The following is a 27,876-nucleotide window of genomic DNA, read 5'->3' on the forward strand; positions in this document are numbered from 1 at the left end:
TCGCCGGTCGGCCGTGGTTCCCGGAGGTGTCGCCCGGCCCGGAGGTGCCGCCGGTCGGCCGTGGTTCCCGGAGGTGTCGCCCGGCCCGGAGGTGCCGCCCGGCCCGGAGGTGCCGCCGGTCGGCCGTGGTTCCCGGAGGTGTCGCCCGGCCCGGAGGTGTCGCCGGTCGGCCGTGGTTCCCGGAGGTGTCGCCCTAGCCCGGAGGTGCCGCCCGACCCGGAGGTGCCGCCCGGCCCGGAGGTGCCGCCCGGCCCGGAGGTACCGTCGGTGCTTATACCTTATTGTCCCGGCATTTCGTTTGTTTCCTTCTTAATTAATGCTAATTATCGTTGTTTGACATTCGCCATACGGCTATCGTGATAATATTTTATCGTACAATAGGACTTTTCGATCGTTCGCTCTCCGCGACTATGTCTCGATTGAACGCGCCTTTCGGCGCTCGCGCTCGCATACGGCCGTGCGTAGGACCGTGCGTCGCCGACCGCCTGGCCGGCCGGTTGGGTACTATCAAGAGACACGGTAGTGTCTCGCGACCAGTTAAGGGCGTAGCCGAGACACCGTGTATCTTAACGCGAGTCGGACATTTGAGTCTTTATAATATTTCGAATTCTCAATAACGGCTGAAGCAATCAAGTTTATACTAGACTTAATCGATAGATTGAGTTTGAATTATATAATAAAAGTGTCTTTATTTCTGCTCTACGTGATTTGTAAGCAGAGATATATAATTGCAAAGTCGAAATATGAAAAATTTCTTTTAAGAAACGTCCCCGTCATCATTATTATCATCGACCACGCAAACATAGTAGTATCGTGCTACACGTATTCACACGTATACAACACATGCGCACACATATATCACACGTACACAACACATGAATAGATGCATGTATTGGAAATGTCCATCTCGCACGTTTTACAACAGACGGCGATAGTTGCCCTCCGCTATATTGACAGCGTGCGGGGTTAGATATTTTCAATTTTCAATTTCAATTTTTACATTCAATTTTAATGTTATTATTTGCAAATTTATTGTCATAATAATTTATGTGCAAGTTTACAGTCTGTGATACAAAATCAGATATTTTGCTATTATTTCAATAATATTTCAATTATATAAATTATAAATGCCTATGTATGAGTGTGCATATATTTTTAATAATTTTCTTAATTAGCTTCTATATTTTTTTCAGTTGTACATCAAGCAGGTAGCATTATCAGCTCACTTGTGAGCATGGGTTGGGCAATGGCTAGTTATCATCGCAGCATTTGATTAGCTTAACAAGATAAATCTAATATCAGTGCTATAGGAACTATTTTACAATTTTTCTGGCATTTTCTTATTGCAGGTACATATATATCCAATAATTAATATACAAAATTAAATATTATTCATCACACACTTTGTATCAAAATAATATATTTTTTAAAATTTATTTAATCATTTTTATCATTGTGATTGTAGTGGCAAGGATCTTATTGCTCAGTGTCATTGCAAGCATCTGGCCTGTATATACCATAATATATTGCGTAATACATTGGCTAAGTATGACAATATAGATTTTGATAGATTCCCATGGAATATTGGAATTTTGTCGGACTTACAGTCATCCACCACATATGCAGCCTACAATTAAAGAACGCATTTATTCCATATGATTTGCTTCCGTTATTGGAATATTTAAAATAAAAATTTTATTAATAAATTTCGATGAAATAATTTATAAGAGGTTGAAGAAACTATGAAACAAATTCAGTCTCATAAAAGGGTAGTTGGAACAATAGTGGTGAATGCAGAAGGTATTACATGAGATCATTGACATGATTTACTTGTAGTTGTAAACAAAAATTTATAAAATTATATTTGTTTTAGGTATTCCTATAAAGTCAACATTAGATAATACGACAACAGTTCAATACGCAGGTTTGATAAGTCAATTGTCAGATAAAGCTCGTTCTGTCGTACGTGACTTGAATCCAACAAATGATTTAACTTTCTTGCGCATACGTAGCAAAAAACATAAAATTATGATGGCACCAGATAAAGAATTCATATTAATAGTAGTACAAAATCCAGTTGATTGATATTTAAAAGAAACAAAAATATATTTCAAAGTTAAGATTTATTTTTTTGGTTGTTAATTTAATCTGTATGCTACATTGGATGTTAATATCTATTCAATTAAATAAAGAAAAATAAAAGAATAAAGCTTAAAAATTATACAAAATGCAGTATTTAATTACTAATTTAACAAATTATGAACTTTTAGAGTTTTTAAATAGTGCTTTCTTCTTTGGTAACAATATTATATTTTTAAGTTTGATAATTATGAAAATATGTATATATAGTAATTCATGGCATGTTTATTTTTGTATTTAATACAATTATAAATGTACATTTCTCATCAATAAAATATCACAGTATCTTTTTTATAATTTAATTTTAATATTGAGATTGTTTTTATTCAGTGGAAAAAAAAATGTGTAGTTGGTCCCTATTAATTATACATACATATAAGAGTGTCGCACAAATAATTCTATGCAGTCTTTTTAAGATAATATAAAAATACTTATAAATATAATTAATTAAAATACATATAATCAAAATTGTATGTATTAAAATTCAATAGCATATAAAAAAGATTTTTTTAAATTATATATATATAATAAAAATCCATCATTTTATATATATATATATATATATATATATATATATTTATTTATTGTATATCATAAATATATATTTATTTATTTATATTTACCTATCTTTTTTTTATATATATGGTAGAAATACAATGTATGAGTTATTTTATTTTGCAAAATTTTTGAAAGTTAAACTATTAATTACAATGAAATTATTTCATATAATACCGAGATTCTTTTCATAATAAAGATTAAGAGAGAGTTAGATTTTATCATAAGATTTATAAAAGTCATAAGATAAGGTTAATTGCATATTGTATAGTTTATCTCTCATTTTTTAAAGTAAATAAATATCAAAGTTACATTGCTTGAACTGGTGCGTTTGAAGTATGTTGTCTTTTTGAGGGATGCAAGACAATATAGTACAAAAGCATTGCTGTAATTCCCAAGAAAAAGGAAATGATACAAATAATAAAGATTATATTAAAGTACTAAGCCTCTTTAACTGCAGGAGGACAAGCATATTGCCATAATAAATTTGCTGCAATATTTTCAAAAAAGCAGATAACATAGAAAGATAGATGTTTTCAAAATGTTTTGCTATCTACAGCATTGAGATATATAAAAATGTGCACTATGCCAATAACAGAAGCAAATAATATGGAATAAATGCGTTCTTTAATTGTAGGCTGCATATGTGGTGGATGACTGCAAGTCCGACAAAATTCCAATATTCCATGGGAATCTATCAAAATCCATATTGTCATACTTAGCCAATGTATTACACAATATATTATGGTATATACAGGCCAGATGCTTGCAATGACACTGAGCAATAAAATCCTTGCCACTACAATCACAATGATAAAAATGATTAAATAAATTTAAAATAAATTTTTAAAAATATATTATTTTGATACAAATTGTGTAATGAATAATATTTAATTTTGTATATTAATTATTGGATATATATGTACCTAAAATAAGAAAATGCCAGAAAAATTGAATTTGCTTATTTATTTAAAGATGCTTATCATATACAAAAATGAATGATATAATCTCTAAAAACTCACCTTTAAAAAAAGGTAAAAAAAGGCGACCAGTTAAGGGCACGCCATTAACAAAAATTATCCATTGCAAACCCATGTACAATAGAATTGTATGAAAAATTATCGATTATAAACCCATGTACAATCGTAACAAAAGTAATGAAATAAAAAAAAAATTGCGCCAAGTGAAAGTAGAAACTTGTACCAGTGGAAAATTAAAGTTGCAGACATATATAGAGTCGTATAATGAATCAATAAAAATTTAAATTTGCAAATGTAGAATTGTACCATAAAAAAACTTATCTTTTAAAAAAAAAGATAAACAAGATGCCAAGTCCATGCGCCATGTGAAAAAGTGTTAAACAAAAAAGTATTTTTAAGTAAAAAAATCTATCAATTGACAAAAATTTATGTTCTAAAATTAATATCTCTACAAAAAGTAATGTCCAATTATTGCGCGAATAAATAAACATTTTTATAAAAAATTAAAATTTAAAAACTTATGCAAATTTAAAATTAATATAAAATAAAAAGAAATAAAAAAATTTTAGTTAAAAAAACTGGGCGCGCTGCAATGAGTTTAAAAGTAACAATTTAATTTTAATATCATTAGAATATTATTTAGCAGCGCGCCCAGTTTTTTTAACTAAAATTTTTTTATTTCTTTTTATTTTATATTAATTTTAAATTTGCATAAGTTTTTAAATTTTAATTTTTTATAAAAATGTTTATTTATTCGCGCAATAATTGGACATTACTTTTTGTAGAGATATTAATTTTAGAACATAAATTTTTGTCAATTGATAGATTTTTTTACTTAAAAATACTTTTTTGTTTAACACTTTTTCACATGGCGCATGGACTTGGCATCTTGTTTATCTTTTTTTTTAAAAGATAAGTTTTTTTATGGTACAATTCTACATTTGCAAATTTAAATTTTTATTGATTCATTATACGACTCTATATATGTCTGCAACTTTAATTTTCCACTGGTACAAGTTTCTACTTTCACTTGGCGCAATTTTTTTTTTATTTCATTACTTTTGTTACGATTGTACATGGGTTTATAATCGATAATTTTTCATACAATTCTATTGTACATGGGTTTGCAATGGATAATTTTTGTTAATGGCGTGCCCTTAACTGGTCGCCTTCTTTACCTTTTTTCAATAAGAGATACGTCGCGCTCGGCGCGTCGAACGAGTCGAGCGAGTCCGGACGAGTCGTAAACGTACTTTCTCGAGTCTCTCGCCACTCCGGCGTGTTTCGACCGCTCTCCGTACCGTCGCCGACCGCTTGGCCGGTCGGTTGGGTACTACAAGAGGGTAGGAGAAATTAATATTGTACGTGTCGCGCTCTCGACGTTGACAAACGAAGAATCGCCCGAACGGGTCGAGAACGGATTTTGTCGAGTCGCGACTCTGACACGGAGAGAACATTTATATAAAATGTTTGATTTGGAAACCACGAATATATAAAATAATATACGATCGTCGCAGAACGCGCCGCCGCCAAGTCTTCTCATGCTTGGAGGTTGCGTGTCTCGCGAGAACGTACGTTCGACTCTCGCGTCGTCTCGTATTCCTCTTCGCCGGGGATTACGGTGCGGCTCTTCTCGTTCGTCGCCGAACGCGCGCAAAATTAACGCACACTTATTTATTACGAGCACAGCATTGCCACGAGTCGGTGTCGCAAGACCGAATGGCTCTTATGTGGCGCGCACGCCTCTAGTGTGTTGGCCGCGCGGTTCCCTCTCGTTTCGTACGCAGCAGCGGAATCGTCGCGCTTACCGAGCATCTACTCCACGGATACGAGTTTGCGGGAAGAGTTGCTTCTTCCCGCTCGCTTTGTACGCCGTAGCGAAATCTTATTGCTGGTCGTGTGCGGTTAAACGCGTACGAACCAGACAGAACAGTCCTCGACGTCTAAGCATCGCCATCGTCGATCTAGCGTCAGGGTGAATCGCGCGGTCTCTCGAGACCGCGCATCATAACATTTGGGAGAATAAGAACACGAGTATTTTGATCTTGTGGATTTTTGAACGGAGAGGAGGAGGAAGAAGAGGAGAGGCGGCGGCGTCGGGGGTTTACTCTCGCCTCCGTCGTTCTCTCGTACGCTTTACATAATAGCGTTAAACACAGCAGAGTGTCGCCGACCGGCTGAGCAAGACCGGCGGCAAATAAAATGGCACATACGAGCGTGTTGCGCGCGCGTCGGTGTTTCGGCATCGAACGCGCGCGCGCGCGAAAAAGAGCTAGCGACGAGTCTTCGGGCTCGCTCGCGAGTTACTCCCTTGCGAGTAACCGAACACGAAGCTCCCTGGTTGATCCTGCCAGTAGTCATATGCTTGTCTCAAAGATTATAAATGTAATTTATTTAATTACATTTTTATTTTTTAAATAATACATATATACGTTCCAAAAAATATAAGCCATATTATTATATATGTACGTGTGTGTGGGTGTATAACTATCATTTAATACACATTCACGTTAAATCACATCATTTAATCATATTTAATAACTATATCACTAACATATATAATTAATACTTATAATAAATCATTTTTAAAGTAATTTTTTTTAAATTCTAGTTATCACTTTATCAGAATTATGAAAAAAAATTGATACAATTGTTAGAAAACTTAAATGTGCATAACTTTTTAATATATAGGCATTAATAAAATAAACATAGTGATTGTTAATTTTTTATGCTACAGCTACGCATAAAAGTACTAAAATACTTAGAACTTTAAATTACTTTAATATTCAACTGTATATATTATTATAACTTTTCTCGTTTTATACTATATTTAAAAAATAATATTTAATAATTACTTTATTGCACTTACAACTATGCATATGTATTTAATACTGTAACCATTTAAATAATAAAATATATATATAATTACTGTGTATGAAATTAATACATTCAAAATAAAAAAAGTTCATATGCAAAAATAAACTCTATAAAATCTATAAATAAACGTAATAATAATAAACTGTGCAATAAACGTAATAATAAACGTTCAAATATTTTATTTATTATATATTAAAATTATTCTATTTAATAACCTGTCCTTTTCTTGTTTAGATCTCCTCATTTTCGCATCTCTTCTTTTGTTCTTCCTTTTTCCTAAAAAGAAATATGTGATCGTTATACATAGGTGCAATAAGTCAATTCTGCAATAAATATTCTATACAAAAATAACAATAAGTTCTTAAATGTTGTATTTAATTTAAAAAAACTAATACACGCAATAATGAACAGATAGTGCATGTGTTCACCCTCTTTAAAATCAGTTTCTTATAAAAATAAAAAGTTTGAGATAAGATGATAAAATAGTTAAATTGAGGTATATTATATATAACTTACAAATCTCGGTCAAATCTCTGCTTGGCTAAAATTAGCCATCTTGCAATTATATCCTCAACTTCCTTATTTGTTAAATTGGTTCTTGAAGTTCGCGCAGCATCTAACAACAAGTTTAAACAGATATGTGTGGTTATAGATTATATAAAAATTTAAAGCGACTTAATTTTATATATATATATATATGTATATATGTATATATACTATTCAAAATTATTTTATATTCCTATGATTACATATTATTGAATAATGATATTAGAGTTTTAATAGCATCATCCAATATAACCATGCATAGAATGCTATATATAAAGTGTCAAAAATATGTCAATAAAAACATTTCTGTGATTAAATATTTATATACTTACTTATGATACATATAGTAATGCGAAGATTTTTAAAGGCATTTTTCAATTTTGCACCAGCCCAACTATATTCCATTGCTAATTTATTTGTTAAAATATGTTTCATCATGTACGAAATCACATCATGATGATCCTTACCTCCTAAAAAGCTCAATTGTCTTGTCTAAAAATATAAAATAATTTAATTAATATTAGTTTATGATCTAAAAATATCAAAATAATAAACATTTGTTTTTCTCTTATAAAAAAAGTTAACATTACTTTTCTTTTAACTTCTTTAAAATTATTTAACATTATATAAATAAATAAATATGTCCAAAATATTGCTTTTTATAAGACATTTCAATAAAATGTTTCTAATCGTAAGTATAAAATGATAATATTTTGTATATACCATTTCTGCAGCAACACATTTGTTTTTTAATTGATTATCAATTCTCTGTAATTGTTCTACGGTATCTGCTGGCAAATCGAAATCATAATGTTCATTTTTTTTTAAATCCGTTTCCTCATTTTTTCTTATGTGATTATCCAACTTTATTAAACGTTCATCAATTGTTGTAAGATTTAACAATACTGCATTTAGTTTCCTGATAATTAAATTATGAAAATCTGCAAAAATAATTGACACATATTATTGTATATCTACTCATTGTCAGATTATATAAATATTACGAATTATATACCATTTTAAATATGTTTACAGTGATATAAATAAAAAAAGTTAAAACTTTAATAATATATATATATATATATATAGGTAAGCTTTTACAAAAATTTAAAATTAATAACAGATATATTTTTACCTACATCAATCTCAGCATTACAAGTATCGGATGTAGATATTGTATCTGAATTTTGTGGAACAAGGTCATCTTTATTTGCTGTTCGATGTTCTTGTGAACTTATAGATTTACTATATGTAACTGCAGACTTTTTAGACTGAATATTAATTATTTTTTCATTACTTATTTGTATCGGAGGCTTAGTTATTTTCTTATAATTTTTTATCAGTGGTTTTTTTATTTCATAAGTCATTTTGCTTTTATTTAAATCGTTTGATATATTAGAAGCTTCATCTAAATCATTGCTTGTGTCAGTTCTATCTGAATTATCAGAAGAACTTGAAATTTTTTTTACTCGATTCATTTTCTTATCACCTTGTATTAATGGTGTCTTTATTTCACAGATTTTGCTCTTATTTATTGTTAAAGCTTTTGGTGTATTAGGAAAATTATCTAACTCTAAATCATTGCGAGTTTTTAATTTATTGATGCTTGTGTCGCTTGTATCAGAATTATCAGGAGATGAACCTGTATTTTTTTTTGCTCGTTGATATCTCGATTTTTTGAGGTTATTTCCATCATCACCATCTATATCGGATATTTGTTCAGCTAATTTAAGTTTGTCTATAGCTTTATCATATGTATCTAAAACGTATAAAATTTTTGAATATTAAAAATTAGAAGAGCAGTCGCCCGGCAAGCGGAAGGTCTCGGGTTCGATTCCCGATTCAGCCAACTTTCGGACCAATATTTTTCTCGTCTTTTTCTTACAGGGGATGTTAAGAGAAGGAACAAGGGGAATTTCTGAGATCCCAACCATTAGGATTCAAATTCCTCTGTTTCCAAAAAAAAAAAAAAAAAAAAAAAAATTCTAAATATTAATTTGTCGCATTAACATCGCGTTTGGCTCTTAGTCGAGATGAAGATGGAGTTTTAAAAAAAAAAAAAAAAAATAGGAGAGCTGACTGACAAATATTCTTATTAATGTTTGTTGCGTTTAGACCAGGTACGACGCCTTGGTGGGGGGTGGGGGGTTATAAACATTGAGAGAAATATTGATTTGTAAGGGTCTGAATAGCTCAGCTGGAAGAGCAGTCGCCCGGCAAGCGGAAGGTCTCGGGTTCGATTCCCGATTCAGCCAACTTTCGGACCAATATTTTTCTCGTCTTTTTCTTACAGGGGATGTTAAGAGAAGGAACAAGGGGAATTTCTGAGATCCCAACCATAGGATTCAAATTCCTCTGCTTCCAAAAAAAAAAAAAAAAAAAAAAAAAAAATTTCTAAATATTAATTTGTCGCATTAACATCGCGTTTGGCTCTTAGTCGAGATGAAGATGGAGTTTAAAAAAAAAAAAAAATTAAAAATTAGATTTTTGTTTTTATATATTTTATAATCAAATATCACTTAAAATTTAAATTTTAATATATACTTTTAATACATATATATTATAATTTTAATTTATATAATTTTTGATAAAAAAATAAAATACATTTTTTATATTACTAACCGCATGCTACCAAAAATACGGATTATTTTATATAATTGCCTATCATCAGAAGGAAATATTCTTTTCATAATTGCTTTATTTATCTTAATTTGACTTGTATATGATGGCCATTTACATTCCTTATTATTTTCAGTTAACCATTCAGAAGGAACAATTTGTAAACCATCTTCGAACTCCACAATATTATACGCCATAATAACTGTAAATAAAAATTGATCAGCATTGAAATTATAAATAATCTATGATGTAAATAATATGATAAAAATGTGACGATAATAATAATAATAATAATAATAATAATAATATTTGCAATTTATATTAGAGTATTATAATTACGTTTAATTATTTAATTACAAATGCAAATTAATATTAAACATGTATTATTCAGTTGTGTGTAACATCGGAAATATAATATAATTTTTTTTATAAGGCATTTTCAACATTTTTGCTCTAATTTTATCAAACTCCCATGTCTGAAGATGAGAATATTCAGACATGATACCAATATTTAAAGTTAATGACGAAATAGGCTGTGTATATAAATCTTCCACTAACACAAGTACTTTGCCAATAGCATACATTTTATTGTCATTAGATTTAATGAAATTTAAAATTGACATTATTTGTCCATTTTCAAAAGAAATGCAATTATTTTTTGGATCATCACAGTTAATATAATATTGATTATTGCAAAAAATTTTATATTGTTATACAGAAATGAAATCTTTCGTAATAGGACCATCACAATGAGAGCGTGTAAAACATTTTTCCATATCGTATGAATTTGAATATATTTTGAATGTTTCATTATTATGTATTGTCTCAATTTCTGCAAATCTTCTTGTTAATTGCTGTAATGGTTGGTTAGTTTTACGAATTAATTTCTTTAACGTAGACATATAATTCTCAAATTTAAATGCACTAAATTTATCCAGAGCACCAAATTGTTTTACGTCTGCAGCAAGATGTAATAAATTATGAATATTATGTGAAATATATTTAGAACCGTAGATAACTTGAAATGATTTTACAAAATGTTTTAATAAATTTTCTGCATATTCTATAATAGAAGTTTGATATGTTAAAGTAGGATGTGCAAGAATTGTGATTGCTACATGTAATGTTAGAAAATTTAAATATACATTTTCTTGTAGTATTCCTTTCAATATAATAGGACCTGTATATAATAAAAATTGCCGATATTCTGTGGCTTTCCAATGTTTGATATACTTTAATGATCTTGGTTTTCGAGCAAAATCAGAAGGAATATAATTGCGTAACTTTATTAGTTTCTTAGAAATTTGTTCTTTGTCTGAATTTGATAATCTTATCTTAAGTGGTCCTGAAAGCCATAACATAATAAGTTTACGCATAACACCCAAACATACCAGGTGCATATAATCTAGTGGCACATTTGTAACTAAGCCTAGATTTGGTATATTTTTTAAAATTGTGTCACCAGTTTGATAATCAAGATTATAAGATCCAGTAAAAAATTCTTTATCATTACGTAACATCATATTAGATGTGTATGGAAAACATATATGTCCTTCTATATTATCACCTTCAATAATGCATTTAGTGCAACTATTATATCCAGTGTGTCCTTTTACATTTAAAATAAATGATTTAGCAGGAGCGTCACAAATTATTGCTTTAATTTCGACTTTTATGATCTGTCCCTCATAATCAATCCCATTATTTATAAAAGCAATAGCATCACCTACAAACATTTTTAAAAACTCATTTGCATTTTTTGGTTTTCCTTCACCATAATATAAGGCAATGACATATACATTGTTTATAATATTATCTGCACATAATATTGGCCATAAACTCTTTGTGGAAGACTTATATATAGGTAAACCATCAATATTTATAAATAATTGAATGTTATCAAGAGCAAAATTCAATCTTTTACGTTCTTCAATAATTTTTAGAAGAGCTTTTTCGAGACCTAAGTGGCAGTAATCTCCGTTTTCAATTTGTATAATTTCAGTTGATTTAGGAGTTTGCAATAATGTACGTGGATCTTTAGGCAAAGTATAATTAGTGTGTGTTTGCAATATCTGTAAAAGGTGACGGAGTGATTTGAGTGATATCTTTTCTTCAATAGCCCATTTACTTATGTCATGTATAAAAGTTTCGTTATCATTTAAACACAGATTTTCATAATTGTTATCGACTATAGCTTGCAGCTTATTTGCATCCGTGTAATTTTGTATCATACAGGCATTATTTTCATTCAAAAAGTTAATATTATTTTCATCATAATATTGATTTAGATTTCTATCTGAGTATACTTTATCAGAATCACATAAAGACGAAGCATTCTCATCAACAACAATTAGTTGATCATTATTATTATTAATTATTGCCATAGAATCCGCAGAATCAGTCTGATGAGTTATCATATTCATATCTGTTACTGTGTTTCTTGCAACTAATCTTCGTTTATGTCTTGCACTATAAAATATTGAGTGTTTTCGTTTGCGACCCATATTTTTCACAAAATATATTTTTTTTCCTAAATATACATATACAATGAAAAAAAGATATCTTGTTACAATAAATATGAAAAAAATATAAGACAAACATAAGATAAAAAATATTGTATATACTAACCTTAATTTTTATGTTGATGTTTTTCACTTTGTTAAATCACTTCTTATTGCTAAGTGATCTTCTGAGATCACTTATTTTGAGTCAAAATGTCCTCTTATGCAAATAAAAAACACGTGCTGGTACACCAACAGACTGCGTATACGCTGCAGAGCGTTTTGGGCAACGTGCACGCGCCTACACGGTCACGCTTGCATTAGGATTAGGTAAGATTAGGTTACATTAAGTAGCGTCCATTAACGGTGACGTGTTGATTCTTTTACTTTTAGAACAAATCAACGTCAAGTCTTGACAAGATGACAACTTAGCAGTCATTCTGCTGAACGCGACTATTTTAAAGAAAAATATTTCAAATAAAAGTTGTTTGATTCAAAGGAGGTCATAAAGTAGATGATGCCCTTTATTTGATGAATATTTTAAGAGATATTTGAAGTGGTGTACGTGTTATTTTAAATTGGACACCCTAATATATATTTAGTTATAGCAGTAATAAATATAAATAAATAAATATAAATTATTTATTAAATATATCATAAATTAAACTTTATTTTTCTAATTTTAATTGTTGATCGTCACAGCACAACATCTTTATGATGTCACTGTGACATTTTCTTGCTATGACAGATTTTTTATCATTATTGTTACATTTCGTGATATACTAGTTATATCAATGTGACATTTTTGATGATATCACTGTAACATCATAAAGATGTTGTGCTGTGACGATTAAATATATATTTTATCGTCACAGCAGAACATCTTTATGATGTCACTGTGACATTTTCTTGCTATGACAGATTTTTTTATCCTTATTGTTACATTTCGTGATATACTAGTTATATCAATGTGACATTTTACAATGATATCACTTCAATTGTGATTAATGATATCACTGTTACCTTCCAATAATCTCACAATGACATCACAGTGACATTACATTTTTTTGTCACCTTGTGACTCTATTGTGAGCTTATTGTGATGTCACTGTGACATTTTTTGCTATGGGGGATATAATTAACTTATAAGATACATAATAACACAAATCGCTAACACAACTAATATGGTCAGTGCTGTTAATGTGGGCAATAAGAAGTTTTAGTAATATATATAAGTTATCATCTAATTGCATTCATTTATCGCTAAATAATTTTAATACAAGCCAACATTTTAATATAAAAATATTAATTTCTCTTTGATTTTAACGTAAAAATAAAAAATTCATGAATACACTAAATACACAAGTAACTATTATTGTGATACTTAAAAAATGATAAAACTTATTGACGTTGTTGCTTTGCCTGTAAAAAATAAAAGTAATAATAAATATGTTGTTATATCGAAAACTAAAATATACAAGTAAAACGTAAAACATACTAGTTCTCTGTCGTAGCGCGTTTTTGAGTGCCTTAACCAAGCTGACACATAGTTCTGAAATTGTTTATCTGTCAAAAATGGAAAGTGTTTTCTAGTCGATCCTACAAATGTAACAAAAAAAAAGTTAATATAGTACCGGTACAATTATTATGCTATTAAAAGCATTAATTTTTTATAATTATATATTTTTACATTTCTATATACGTTTTAAAATGTCCATAATTATTAGTGTGTTCACTTCGAAGTTGCCTTTGCGACCCATCCAAGAACATTTTGTACCCAATTTATTAGTAAATATTTTTTCTAGTCCAGCTTTTATTTGATCGTGGGGAGAAGTGCCTCCTAATAAATAGACAAATGTTTCCTACGAAAAAAATGTAAATACATATATATATATATATACAATTGTTCGAGCCTTTTCTGGTAAATATTGAGCATCCTTTTTGTCTATTTTAATTTCAATTAAAGTCAGTTAGTCAGAAGGAAAAAGGGTTAAATATATATTTTTTAAAAATAGATATCAGTAGTTTTGGCATATTCAACAATGGTACAATGAAATTATAATGAATGTTATAAAATAATCCTAGTTTAATCAAGCTTGAACAATCAAAATTGCTTTTGAAAGCAATTTCTTTCTAACCATTTACATTATTTTACCAGCTCGAACCTTGAATTTTGTCTCAAATATTCAAAAAACAAGAAATAAGAAATGTAGACTATTTTTACCATTTGTTTTTGTCCTTCCTCATTAGTTTTTAATGCGATGTCGAAATCAAGTAATTTTGTAAATTTCTTGAAAGGTTTGTTCGGAATAAGAGAAAAAGTACTACTACAGCTTGAACCAGATGCTGAGAGCAGTGGAAGCGAATTATTTGTACGCTCTAATTGCTTTAAAAATGCATTTTGTTGTTCCAATAATTTTTTAATCGCAATCGTGTTTTGCAGGATTGAAACAATATTCTGAAATATAAATTTACAAATTATATTACTATAAACAAAAGAACAATAAATATGAATGATTACCTGCTGGAAAATTTTCAAAAATGATATCGGTTGGTATCATATTATTTACTGGATTAACAGCATCTTTAGGATCTAAATAATGGAAATTTTTAGTATCATTATTGTATTTATTTAATATTAAATTAATAAATTAATAGACACTATATATATATTAAGCGGGATTACTTAAAATCGACTTGTATTGTTTAATACCTTATTGTACCAAAAATTATTTGTTTATACCTTCATCAGAAGTTACATGGTCTTCAGAGGCAATATTATTCTTTTTATTTTGACTCACGTTTATTGCTGTTTCATCCATATTTTCGATATCCTTGTCCAAGTTTTGGTTATCATCATTAATCAAATCTAAATGTATAAAAAATTACACTATTAAGCATTACTTTATTTGCAAGTTAAAAAAATAATGTTAAAGATTTATAAAAATAATATATATATTTATTTATTGTTATACCATTTGTCAACTGTTCATTTTCTAAATGCAAATCCATGACAGTCATTAACGGAGATGGTGTCATTCGCGGATTTGAATCGTCATCATTTAAGTTGTTTGCTGTAACTGGTTGGAATGTTTTCTTTTTTCTTTTCCCTCGGCCTAATTGCGAACATGATGTATCTGATGTATCGGTTCGAATTTTTTTATGTACAACATCTATAGCTTCCTTATATGAATCTGTAATTACAAATTATTTTATTAATTGTCTATATATATACATACATTTGTATTACATGATTTATATAAGTCTTTTCCATAACCGTATTCATAAATATTGGGAAGTTATGATTTGATATATTAAATACGAAAAAGTCATTTTTTTAATATAAAACATGTTTAATTAAGATATTATCTTATTATATACTATCAATATTTTTATGACAATACTTACTACTTTGAAATATTAGTTGCACTATGTATTTTTGCCAATTGTCTTTTGGGGGTTCTTTCCGTAATATATATTTCCTAACATTTTTTTCCGGCCATTTACACATTATTTGATCATTTGTAAATGTCATCCATGAGGTTGGTACAACTTCTACAGCGTTTGATTGGCCTTCTATATTGATAAATTCAATCACTGACCAAGTCTGCAAAGCATATAAACCATTTAATTTTCAATTAATAAACATTATTATAATGTTATAATATGATCCCACAAAAAAAGACATCACAGATGTAAAAAAAAAGCGCTAAGTTATATCTTTCGTCAGCAAAAATAGTTCTTTATAATAATAAAAAATATAATCTTCTCAAAAATTATGTTTATAGCCAAAATAATTCTTTGCAAAAATTAATCATTATCAAAAATATTTTCTCAAAAATTATATTTATAAATTATATTTTATTTTTGTTAATAATACTAGAAAAAAATTAAAATATTAGCATCAAAAAGTAGTGAAATCAAAAAATTGCGCTAAATAATTATATTGATAATACGAGAAAAAAGGTTAAAATATTAGCATCAAAAAGTAGTCAAATCAAAAAGTTGCACTAAGTAAGTGACAACATAATATATAATATTTAGATAAATTTCTTATAATGATACAAATGTATAATTATTGCTTTATTTTAAAACGTTTATAATATATACAATAACAAAATAAATTCAGTAAAATATATATATATATATATATTTATTCATCTTTATATTTAAATAACATGAATAATTATGTAATTAATTTAAACTGGAATGTATATACATTGTAAAGTTATTATATATTTTTATAAAATATTTAGATAAATAGATATATATAAAAAATAAATTATTTATCTCTAAATAATTATTTAATTCAAATATATTTAAACGTATATTCAAAAAAGGTAATATAAGGCACAAAGAATTAAATTTAGGAAATTAAAAAAATTTAAAGTTAAATAAAAATTTTTAATTTAAATTAAAAAATAAAAGTAAAAATAAAAGTAAAAAAAATGTAATGTACAAAAAATACTTAGCGCTGTTTTTGTATTGTTATTTTAACACATTAGTAAATAAAATAAAATATAAATCAAAGTATAGACTAATTTTTTTACTGCAATACGCTTCAATAGAAATCTATAAACATATTACGTGGCTCGATATTCGAATGACATGTGGCTAGCTGAACATATCGATATACATGTATGAAATATATGTATATAATGTAACATGCAATAATTGTCATATTAAACAGATTCAACGATTGGGCAATGTGAATGGGCTAAGTGAAAATTATAAAAATGAATTTACTATACATTAATATATGCTAAAGACGTATACATATACATATATATGTTATTAATATATGTATACCAGGGTTGGGAAGTAACGAGTTAGTTGTAACGAAGTGTTATAGTTCGAATGACTATAACTATATTATATTATATTATATTAACATAGTTTTAATAATAAATTAGTAAGTCAGCTATTATATAATCATTTGAGAAACGTTCTCACGCTCTCGCGAAGCGCTTATCGCGAAAAGACGCAAACGCGATGAAATATAAGCGTTACGCCGAAACCCGCGGATCGCAAGCGAAGAATCAACCTGCTTCGCTTGCACCTAGATAAAAGCGTGTGAATAAAAATTAGCCAATGAAAGATGGAAAAAAGTAACGAAGTTAAGTTATAGTTACCGAAAAAAAGTAACTGTAACTGTAACTTCGTTACAAGTAACTCGTTACTTCCCAACCCTGGTATACATATATTAATAACATATATATGTATATGTATACGTCTTTAGCATATATTAATGTATAGTAAATTCATTTTTATAATTTTCACTTAGCCCATTCACATTGCCCAATCGTTGAATCTGTTTAATATGACAATTATTGCATGTTACATTATATACATATATTTCATACATGTATATCGATATGTTCAGCTAGCCACATGTCATTCGAATATCGAGCCACGTAATATGTTTATAGATTTCTATTGAAGCGTATTGCAGTAAAAAAATTAGTCTATACTTTTTGATTTATATTTTATTTTATTTACTAATGTGTTAAAATAACAATACAAAAACAGCGCTAAGTATTTTTTGTACATTACATTTTTTTTACTTTTATTTTTACTTTTATTTTTTAATTTAAATTAAAAATTTTTATTTAACTTTAAATTTTTTTAATTTCCTAAATTTAATTCTTTGTGCCTTATATTACCTTTTTTGAATATACGTTTAAATATATTTGAATTAAATAATTATTTAGAGATAAATAATTTATTTTTTATATATATCTATTTATCTAAATATTTTATAAAAATATATAATAACTTTACAATGTATATACATTCCAGTTTAAATTAATTACATAATTATTCATGTTATTTAAATATAAAGATGAATAAATATATATATATATATATATTTTACTGAATTTATTTTGTTATTGTATATATTATAAACGTTTTAAAATAAAGCAATAATTATACATTTGTATCATTATAAGAAATTTATCTAAATATTATATATTATGTTGTCACTTACTTAGTGCAACTTTTTGATTTGACTACTTTTTGATGCTAATATTTTAACCTTTTTTCTCGTATTATCAATATAATTATTTAGCGCAATTTTTTGATTTCACTACTTTTTGATGCTAATATTTTAATTTTTTTCTAGTATTATTAACAAAAATAAAATATAATTTTTGAGAAAATATTTTTGATAATGATTAATTTTTGCAAAGAATTATTTTGGCTATAAACATAATTTTTGAGAAGATTATATTTTTTATTATTATAAAGAACTATTTTTGCTGACGAAAGATATAACTTAGCGCTTTTTTTTTACATCTGTAATGTCATTTTTTGTGGGAATTCACATATTTTTGCAAAGATCATTAAACAAAATGCATTAAATAAATGTATATTTTTTTATATTTATAATGAGAGAAGACGAGAGAGAGCAAGAGGACCCAAGAGAGAGAGCGGGAGAGAGCAAGAGGGAGCAAGAGGGAGCAAGAGAGAGCGAGAGAAAGCGGGAGAGAGCAAGAGAGAGCGAGAGAGAGCGAGAGAGAGCGATAGAGAGCGATAGAAAGCGGGAGAGAGCGAGAGAGAGCGATAGAGAGCGATAGAAAGCGGGAGAGAGCGAGAGAGAGCGGAAAAAACGAGAGAGAGCGAAAGAGAACGAGAGAGAGCGGGAGAGAACAAAAGAAGGCGAGAAACAGCGAGAGAAAGCGAGAAAGAGCGAGAAAAACCGAGAAAGAGCGAGAGAAGACGAGAGAGAGCAAGAGAACGCGAGAGAGAGCGGGAGAGAGCGAGAAAACGCGAGAGAGAGCGGGAGAGATCGAGAGAACGCGAGAGAGAGCGGGAGAGAGCGAGAGAACGCGAGAGAGAGCGGGAGAAAGCGAGAGAACGCGAGCGAAAGCGGGAGAGAGCGAAAGAACGCGAGAGAGAGCGAAAGAAAGCGAGAGAGAGCGAGAGTAAGCGAAAAAAAACCGAGAAAGAGCGAGAGAAGACGAGAGAGAGCGAGAGAGAGCGAGAGAAAGCGAGAGAAGGCGATAGAGAGCGAGAAAAAGCGATAGAGAGCGGGAGAAAACGAGAGAGAGCGAAAGAGAGCGAGAGAGAGCGAGAGAGAACGAGAGAGAGAGCGGGAGAGGACGAGAGAAGGCGAGAAACAGCGAGAGAAAGCGAGAGAGAGCGGGAGAACGCGAGAAAGTGCGGGAGAGAGCGGGAAAGAGCAAGAGAGAGCGAGAGAGAGCGAGAGAGGGCGAGAGAGGGCGAGAGAAAGCGAGAGAACGGGAGAGAACGAGAGAAGGCGAGAAACAGCGTGAGAAAGCGAGAGAGAGCAAAAAAAACCGAGAGAGAGCGAGAGAAGACGAGAGAGAGCGAGAGAACGCGAGAGAGAGCGATACAAAGCGGGAGAGAGCGAGAGAAAGCGAAAGAAAGCGAGAGAGAGCGGGAGAGAACGAGAGAGAGCGAGAAACAGCGAGAGAAAGCGAAAAAAACCGAGAGAGAGTGAGAGAAGACGAGAGGGAGCGAGAGAGAGCGAGAGAGGCCGAGAGAACGCGAGAGAGAGCGGGAGAGAGCGAGAGAGACCGGAAGAAAGCGAGAGAGCGAGAGAGAACGAGAGAAGGCGAGAAACAGCGAGAGAAAGTGAGAAAGAGCGAAAAAAACCGAGAGAGAGCGAGAGACGACGAGAGAGAGCGAGAGAACGCGAGAGAGAGTGGGAGAGAGCGAGAGAACGCGAGAGAGAGCGGCAGAGAGCGAGAGAACGCGAGAGAGCGGTAGAGAGCAAGAGAGAGCGAGAGACAGCGAGAGAAAGCGAGAGAGGGCGAGAGAGAGCGAAAAAAGACGTGGGAAAGCAAGAGAGAAAGGGCGAAAGAGGGGGGAGAGAGAGGGGACAGAGAGGGGGAGAGAGAGAGAGAGAGAGAGTGAGAGAGAGCAAGAATTTATTTTTTGTTTGGTTGCTTAAAAGGTTAAGCAGCTGAGGAAAATGTCACTATACTAGGATGGGTGACCGCGGATAAGGTAAAGCAGCTTCGGACAGAATCACTTTGTCGGGATGGGTGATCGGGACAAGTACGACGCCGTATCTTAAAAAAAAGTGACACCTTTTCGACCAAAAAATAACTTGAAAAATTCATATCTCCGCAACCAATAGAGCTATCAAGTTCCTTAAGGTCTCATTTTACTCGGAAAAAATCGCGCTTTCGATTGATATGGTCATCTTTTGAAAAATATGTTTCCGTTCATGAAATATTTCAAATTTTTGTTTTCAAGGTTACGAAAATCGTGTTACGTCCGGTAAAGGATACACAGTAGCGTCCTACGGATAATTTTCGCTATTGTTTCGATATTTTCGCTATCTTTTCGATATCTTTCGATATTTTTTTTTGTTTTTTTGTAGATTGTATTTTAATTTGACGAATAAAAGATATAACTTAGCGAGACGCTACCGCGTCTCCTGATATACTCGTACCTACTAAAAAATACCTAAACTATTATTTGCAATTATATTATATTTTATATTATTCTTGCATATGAATCAATGGCATGATGATAAAACCATCGTCGTAAGGAAATTTCACACATTTCCCTTTAATGTCGTGAATATTGACTGTGTACAAATCATATGACAAATGTTGTGTTTGCTGAATATTAAATAATTCTGAGGAACAAGGTGAACTGAAAAATGGTTTTGATTCAATGAATTTTCTTCCCTTTAAAAAGATTTCTGAAGTCTTGATTTCTTTATAAATACTTTCGACACAAAATACACAATTGTTTTTTAACATAACGCAATTATCTTTATCACATGTGCTTAGTTCAAACTTTTCAATGATTACTGTTTTGTAGAATATAAAATCTTGTTTATGAAATTGATCAGTACATTGCTGACGTAAAATTGGATACGTTTTTTCATTATCATTGTTTTGCATATATTCTTGTTCTTTTAACCTATTACAAATTTGTTGTAAAGGATTTCTTGTAGCTTGAATTGTTTTTTTTATCTCAAATAAATAATTTTCATATTTAAAACAACTGAAAGTGTCAAGTGGACCATGTTGCAAGCAATCTATGGGCAAATGTATAAGGCCATGAACATTATGAGTAATATATTCTTTTCCGTAAAGTATTGCATATTTTTGAACAAAGTATTCGAGTAGTTTCAATGAATAATTATTATAAATTCTGTATAATGCAGGACTGCATAAAATTCGAATAGCGCAGGATAAGGCCATGAAATGTGTGTATATATTTTTGTTTGCAATCTTTTTTAAAACAATTGGTCCGGTGTATAATAAAAATTGCCTTAATTCAGTGGCTTTATAGTATTCAATGTCCTCTAAACTTCTTGGCAAGCGTGGAAAATCTTTCGGCACATAATTCTTCAAAAACAATAATTGATTATTAATATCATTTTTATCAGTCTCGGGTAAACGATGATTTTTTTTCCCTCTTATCCAAAACATAATTAATCTTTTAACTACGCCTAGAAATACAAGATGCATGCCATCGAGAGGAACTTGAGATACGAAACCAATATTTAGCTTTTCGAAAGGACTTGTATCTTTATGGAATTCCTCATCTAATTTATTTCTGATACTGAAATCAGTCCGCAATTGTGCATTTGTTTGTAAAAAAGTCATTCTTCCATTAACAAAGGTCCCTTCTTGAATGCATTTTGTGCAGGCATTATAGCCTGTATGACCTTTAATACATAAAATAAATGATTTTGCAGGAGCATCACAAAGAAGTTTACCAACCTTTACTTTTATTATTTTTTTATTTATGTTAAAACCATTTTGTTCTAAATGTTTGAACTCTGTTATAAACTCAGTTAAAAATTGGTCTACATAGGCTGGTTTCTTGTGTCCGTGATATATCCCAGCCGCAAAAGGTTTTTTAATATTTTTATCAACCAGATTTAGATCTATGGAGAAAAGAATAGGCCAGAGTTGACTTTTTGAAGAATTAGATATCGGTAAACCATCAATGTTTATGTTAAGAGGTAATGCTATTTCTACATTTTGCATCAAATGTTTTTGCATATTTAAACTATTATTAATTATCCTACGTAGTCCATTCTCTATGCCAATGTGACAATAGAAACCTGGAGGAACACTTTTAAGTTCATATGGACATGAACTTGGTGTTTTTAAAAGAGTTCGCGAGTCTTTTGCTAATTGTGGAAATATCACTCGTAGAATACCCAACAATTCATTCATGGCAGATTGACTAAGCAAATGTCTGTATTTTAAAAACCATTGTTTCACAGCGTTAACTATGAAATCATTTACAATAGGGAGATTATTACATAAATTTTTAAATGATAAAGAAGTATCTGAACAGTTAATTTCTTCAATCACATCAATATATTCCAATGGTTCAATCTCAATTTTTTCTGGAATCTCGGGAATCACATTATCATGGTTTTCACATTGTTCTTGTTTTTCATTATGTTTCTTTGCAGTATCTACATTTATATTTGTAGTATTTACATTTATGACAGTATCTACATTTATAATTGTTTTTATGTTATTAGGCAAATTATTCGTCTGAATTAATTGTCGATTCAACTGCAAGATGTGTATTAATTCTTTTTTTACCATCCGTCTCATATGACGTTTTGTAACAAAACATTTTTTTATTTTAACCATTATTGTTTTAATTTTTATGTCAGTATTGCTATTATTGACTTGATAAAAAAATTACTGAAAAAATTAAAATCATTCACATGAGATGCTCATATAGTTAATACGTAGTTTTTAAGATTTTATGGTATTTAACGTTATTAAAATAATATATATATACACAATATATACTTACATGGCAGGAATCTCGAACGTCACCAACAGGCAGATCCATTGCTTCCAGTTATAAATAAAGATGAATTTAAAATTTAATTATAAAACGACTTATAAAACCTCCAATAAAGCCCAACAAACACAATTGTCTTATTATTATATTTGGGTATTCTTATTCACATACGAAAGCTCCTGAGACGAAACGCCGCGCTCCCTAGTTACGCGTATCAACTCGTTGCTAACGAACGAGCGGTGATTATTATAGATTCCTAAAACATTCTTGGAACATGTATGAGATATTTGTGGTATAGTAAATATGTTACAATAGATTTTTTTTAAGTCACCACGAGTGAAATATTTTTTTCGACTGTCGCAAAGATAAATTGAGTACATATATGTATAAAACACGATTATTTATAAATATTTCAATTAAATATTTGTACATTTTTTAAATAAAAATATGAAACTATACTTTTGTTTACTTAACTATGTTTTGCATGAAACGTTAAACAAAAACTATTTTCAAAATATTATAAATTTATAAAATATTAAAAATTCAGTGATTTATTAATGTATACGTACTTTATTTAAATGTATATATACGTACCTTATTTATATTAATGTATATATATACGTACCTGATATTTACTAAAAAGCTTTTGTGTTATTATTTCAAAAACGTTGATGTAACACAATTGTACAAAAACAATTGTACAAACACAAATATATAAAATCTGCAATGCAGTGTAATATTTTTGAATATGTTACAAAGTAAATGTTTCATATAAAACGTTCATAGAATATTATGAAATTAAATGTTTCAGGAATGTCACAAATGTAACATTGCTGTAATGTCTCTGAACGTTACAAACTAAACATCCCAAATGAAACGTTTATGGAATGTTTTAAAATATATGTTTTATGAACGTAGCAAATGTAACATTGCTGTCATGTCTCTAAGGTTACAAACTAAACATCCCAAATGAAACGTTTATGGAATGTTTTAAAATACATGTTTTATGAACGTCGCAAATGTAACAATGCTGTAATGTCTCTGAACGTTACAAACTGAACATCCCAAATGAAATGTTTCTAGGATGTTGCCAAACATTTCTTTCCTAACATTTCAAATTATCGATATAACAGCCAAAATGTTACATTTCTGGAACAGTGCATGAATGTTGCAATTGAAATGTTATTTTGAAACGTTTACGAAACATTTCATAAACATATTTATGTAACGTTTCAAATTTGCAATATTATTGCCGAAATGTAACATCCCCTGTATGTTTCATGTTTAGCGGGTATATATATATAATTTTTCTTTATAAAATCAATAAAATCAATGTTTACAAGCAACTATTATAATAAATATATATATTTAAAATACATCTAATATATATAATTTTGATTTAAACACCCTTTATACTGCGCATGATGCAACACGCCTTAACCGAACAAATATTTTGGAAAATCGTTCGTTTATATACAAACAGCAAGTGAGTAATACAATATAGAATATAATATAAAAAAAATAAAATTACATAACTTAAATAATGTATAATAATAGAAGTTTTATAAAATGTCCCTTAATTTTCTTGCTTCTTCTGACATTATTTCATAATGGTGTTTTTTAGTTTTACAATTCCGCTATTTTTCTCGTTTTTCTACTATATTTATTTTTAATTTCATTATTTTTACTATGAAAACCGCTTTTGTAGAAAGAAGTTGTTGATTTATCGTTGTCTCTCTTTCATATGCAGATTCATTGTTGTTTTGTTTATTTTTGTTTCATAATTTGTTATTTTTTGAAAATAATTTTTAAAATTATTTTATTCTTTTTATTATTTCCCTTATTTATATATATGTATATTGTCCATAATTCTTATAATTTCTTTTCTTTTAATTGCATCTTTTGCTATTTTTTATTTGTTTTCTAATCTTTTTTAACAGGTTATTAAATATCTAACATCTCTTTTCCATTACCTTCTCCATTTTTCATTATTCTTCTCTCGTAGATCTACCTACTTATTTTTCTAATTTTTTGTTTTGTCTTTATTTTCTTTTAATTTGTTTTGTTATTGTTCAAAATCATTTTATAACTCTCTCAATACTTTGTTCAAATATAATCTGTTTTAGTGCTTTAATGAAAAATTAAATAATATATTATTTAATTGCATTTAAAATTATGTTATATTCTTTATTATCATAATATAAATATAAGATATATAAATAGATATATAAATTTGTTGTGTGCCTCGGGAGAGACACTTAAGGGTCGCGCCAAATTGGGATGGGAATCCGGGGCGTCAGGACTTGTCGGGTGTTTGTAGAAAATGCACTACACTTTTTGTATTAAAATTCTTTATTCAACTTCAACCACTTGGTCTTTATTTTATTCCACTATTAATACACTGAAGCTTTATCGTGTGTGCGGCACTGACTTTCTATTACTCCGCGTATCGCGCACAACTGCGAGTCGATGCTAGGTGCGCGCGCGGTTTAGCGAGATCGTGGTTAGAGCGATTATTTGTGTCTGCGACTGAGCGAGCTGTCGCGTCTCTACTCTCTTTTTATATCGTTGTTTTTTGGAGTTTTCCCGATCGGAAGGGGTGCCTGGCAACAGGTTTCCCCGGTCGAGAATCTAGGTGCAAGCGAAGCAGATTCAAAGTCCTTCTGCTTTGCTTGCACGTTGATCAATTTCTGTTCCGCGTATATCTCGCATTGTATGCGTTTTTAACGCGGTCATTATCTGTCGTAATTCTGATTTCGCGTATACCTCGCATCGTATGCGTTTTTTAACGCGGTCATTATCTGTCGTAATTCTGATTCCGCGTATACCTCGCATCGTATGCGTTTTTTAACGCGGTCAGTGTCTGTCGTAATTGCGGATGCAATACGAGTACCCATTTCTTAATATTAGTTAACTTTTAATAGTTATATCTATTGTATATCTTTGGGGGATATAACAAATTTATAAAGAAAAATGCAATTTTATATTTTGTTTCTTAGTATTTATTAAAATGTTTTATAACATAAATATTACACAAACAATTTTCACGTATTTGTAATGTTTTTCTACATATTTTCAATTTTTTGTGAATTTAGCCAATTACATCGCCCAAGTTTTATTAATTTTATGAGGGAAATTGCAGAATCACAAACAGATGATGATCTACGTTACTTGCATAATTGGGATTTGGAAAAGCATTGTCCTCTCATAAAAATAATACGAGATTATAGTCATCCGGTGTACGAAACATTTTTCCGATGGTCCATAGATAATATTAATGAATTAGAGATTGATTGCTTACCTATTACTTATATTACAGAAACATATCCCGATTTTTACGATTTTTTTATATTCCATGGTATGCGCAAATTCAAGCAGAAAATCAAAACTATTATTTTTTCAAGAGGATAGTTGGATGATATTCAATATGCAACAAATTGATAAATATCGATCATTGACTCATTATGACTTATTACTCGTCTTCATTTTACACACACATACACACAATTGATATTATTTTATATTTTTGTATATTTTATTCATTATCGTATAAAAATCTGAAATATTCATTATATATAATTATAATAGTTTTAAAATGTTTTGTGTAATGTTCTGCATTATTTAATATATAATTAAGGTATACATCAGTGTTTTTTATATTATATCAATCAATATTAAAATTATATATTTATAAATATGTATTTTATGCTAATAATAATAAAAATTATAAAAAAGTTAATTATATTTATAAAATTAATATAATAATAAGTGCAAAGTAACATACAATTTTCGTAACATTACATGTTACAGAAATTACACTGATTAATAAAAATAATTGTGAAGAAGTTAATCGGAATACAATTAGAAAATATGGTTGCAAAGTCAATGTAATAGCTATCAGATGTTTTAGTGAAATCAGCAGTGCGCTGTCGAAGGAGATCATAAAATAAATAAGATTATTTTTGCCAAGTTATAGATTTTCTGCCTTAATACTAAATATCATATTTTAAATTATTACTGTGATGAAACCTAGACTAGTGATACCAAAAATTATTGTTACAATTAATTATGTTTAAAAATATTGGAAATTATGTATGAAAAATGTGTCATATTTCATGGTTTTTGAGAGAATGTGGATCATGTGCTGATTTTTTATTCTGAGCATTATAAAGAAGAATGTATACGTGCGTGCGTGCGTGCGTGCGTGCGTGCGTGCGTGCGCGTGCGCGCGTGTGTGTGTGTGTGTGTGTGGTAATACACTTTTTTTTTGGATAGCTAGATAGCGTTTATGTGTTCAAACATGTAACTATTTCACAATCTTTTTATACATTACATTCAAATAACGTTTATTTATTATAAATAAATCACATCCGTGTCTCACCTCATGTAATATATGTATATATATGTATGTTATATAATATATGTATGTTAAGTTTTTAAATTAATTTTTTTTGTCGCAAGTCTTTAATGTTTATATTTTTGTTATTGCAAGTTTTTAATGTCATTATATATTTTAAATACATTATTTTTCAGATATGTTTTAAGATTCTGTAAGATTTTGGAGATATAGTTTTTGACGCGGACTTAACAACTTTTTTTACCTTTTTTAAAATGAAATTTTTTATACATATACAAAACATTTATGAGTTCATTATAAAAAATTCCGAAGAAAACCAAAAAAAGCTTGTTACATAAGATTCACTCTAAAACGATTTTTAATAATTATAAAGTGATAAAGTCAAATTGTATTTGCATTATGATAAGTAATGAACAAACTATCAATACGTTACCTTAAAGAATTGATAATCCTAACTCTTCCCATACAGCACCGAAAGATTGCAAAAACATTACAACAATCTTTCACCGCAATATTGCAATATTGCAAATTCACT

General features: G+C 29.6%; 2 protein-coding genes across 2 annotated transcripts; one reads left to right on the top strand and one right to left on the bottom strand.

The window, feature by feature from the left end:
• The first annotated feature begins 885 nt into the window (after positions 1-885).
• Positions 886-2,093, top strand: LOC146721598 (dynein light chain roadblock-type 2-like). The gene is made up of 4 exons (XM_085486540.1): positions 886-965; positions 1,194-1,349; positions 1,466-1,800; positions 1,874-2,093. Exons 3-4 carry the CDS (start codon positions 1,743-1,745, stop codon positions 2,083-2,085), a joined length of 270 nt encoding a protein of 89 aa, XP_085342666.1. The 5' UTR covers positions 886-965; positions 1,194-1,349; positions 1,466-1,742; the 3' UTR covers positions 2,086-2,093.
• Positions 2,094-6,765: 4,672 nt separating this feature from the next.
• On the bottom strand, positions 6,766-7,924 carry LOC146721599 (uncharacterized). The gene is made up of 4 exons (XM_085486539.1): positions 7,821-7,924; positions 7,430-7,589; positions 7,068-7,167; positions 6,766-6,827 (listed from the first exon to the last, which is right to left on the bottom strand). Exons 1-4 carry the CDS (start codon positions 7,821-7,823, stop codon positions 6,782-6,784), a joined length of 309 nt encoding a protein of 102 aa, XP_085342665.1. The 5' UTR covers positions 7,824-7,924; the 3' UTR covers positions 6,766-6,781.
• Positions 7,925-27,876: the final 19,952 nt, after the last annotated feature.

Source organism: Nylanderia fulva, unplaced genomic scaffold, assembly GCF_048542155.1.
Source record: "Nylanderia fulva isolate GAGA-0341 unplaced genomic scaffold, ASM4854215v1 Scaffold447, whole genome shotgun sequence".
In the NCBI taxonomy this organism is placed as follows: Eukaryota; Metazoa; Arthropoda; class Insecta; order Hymenoptera; family Formicidae; genus Nylanderia; species Nylanderia fulva.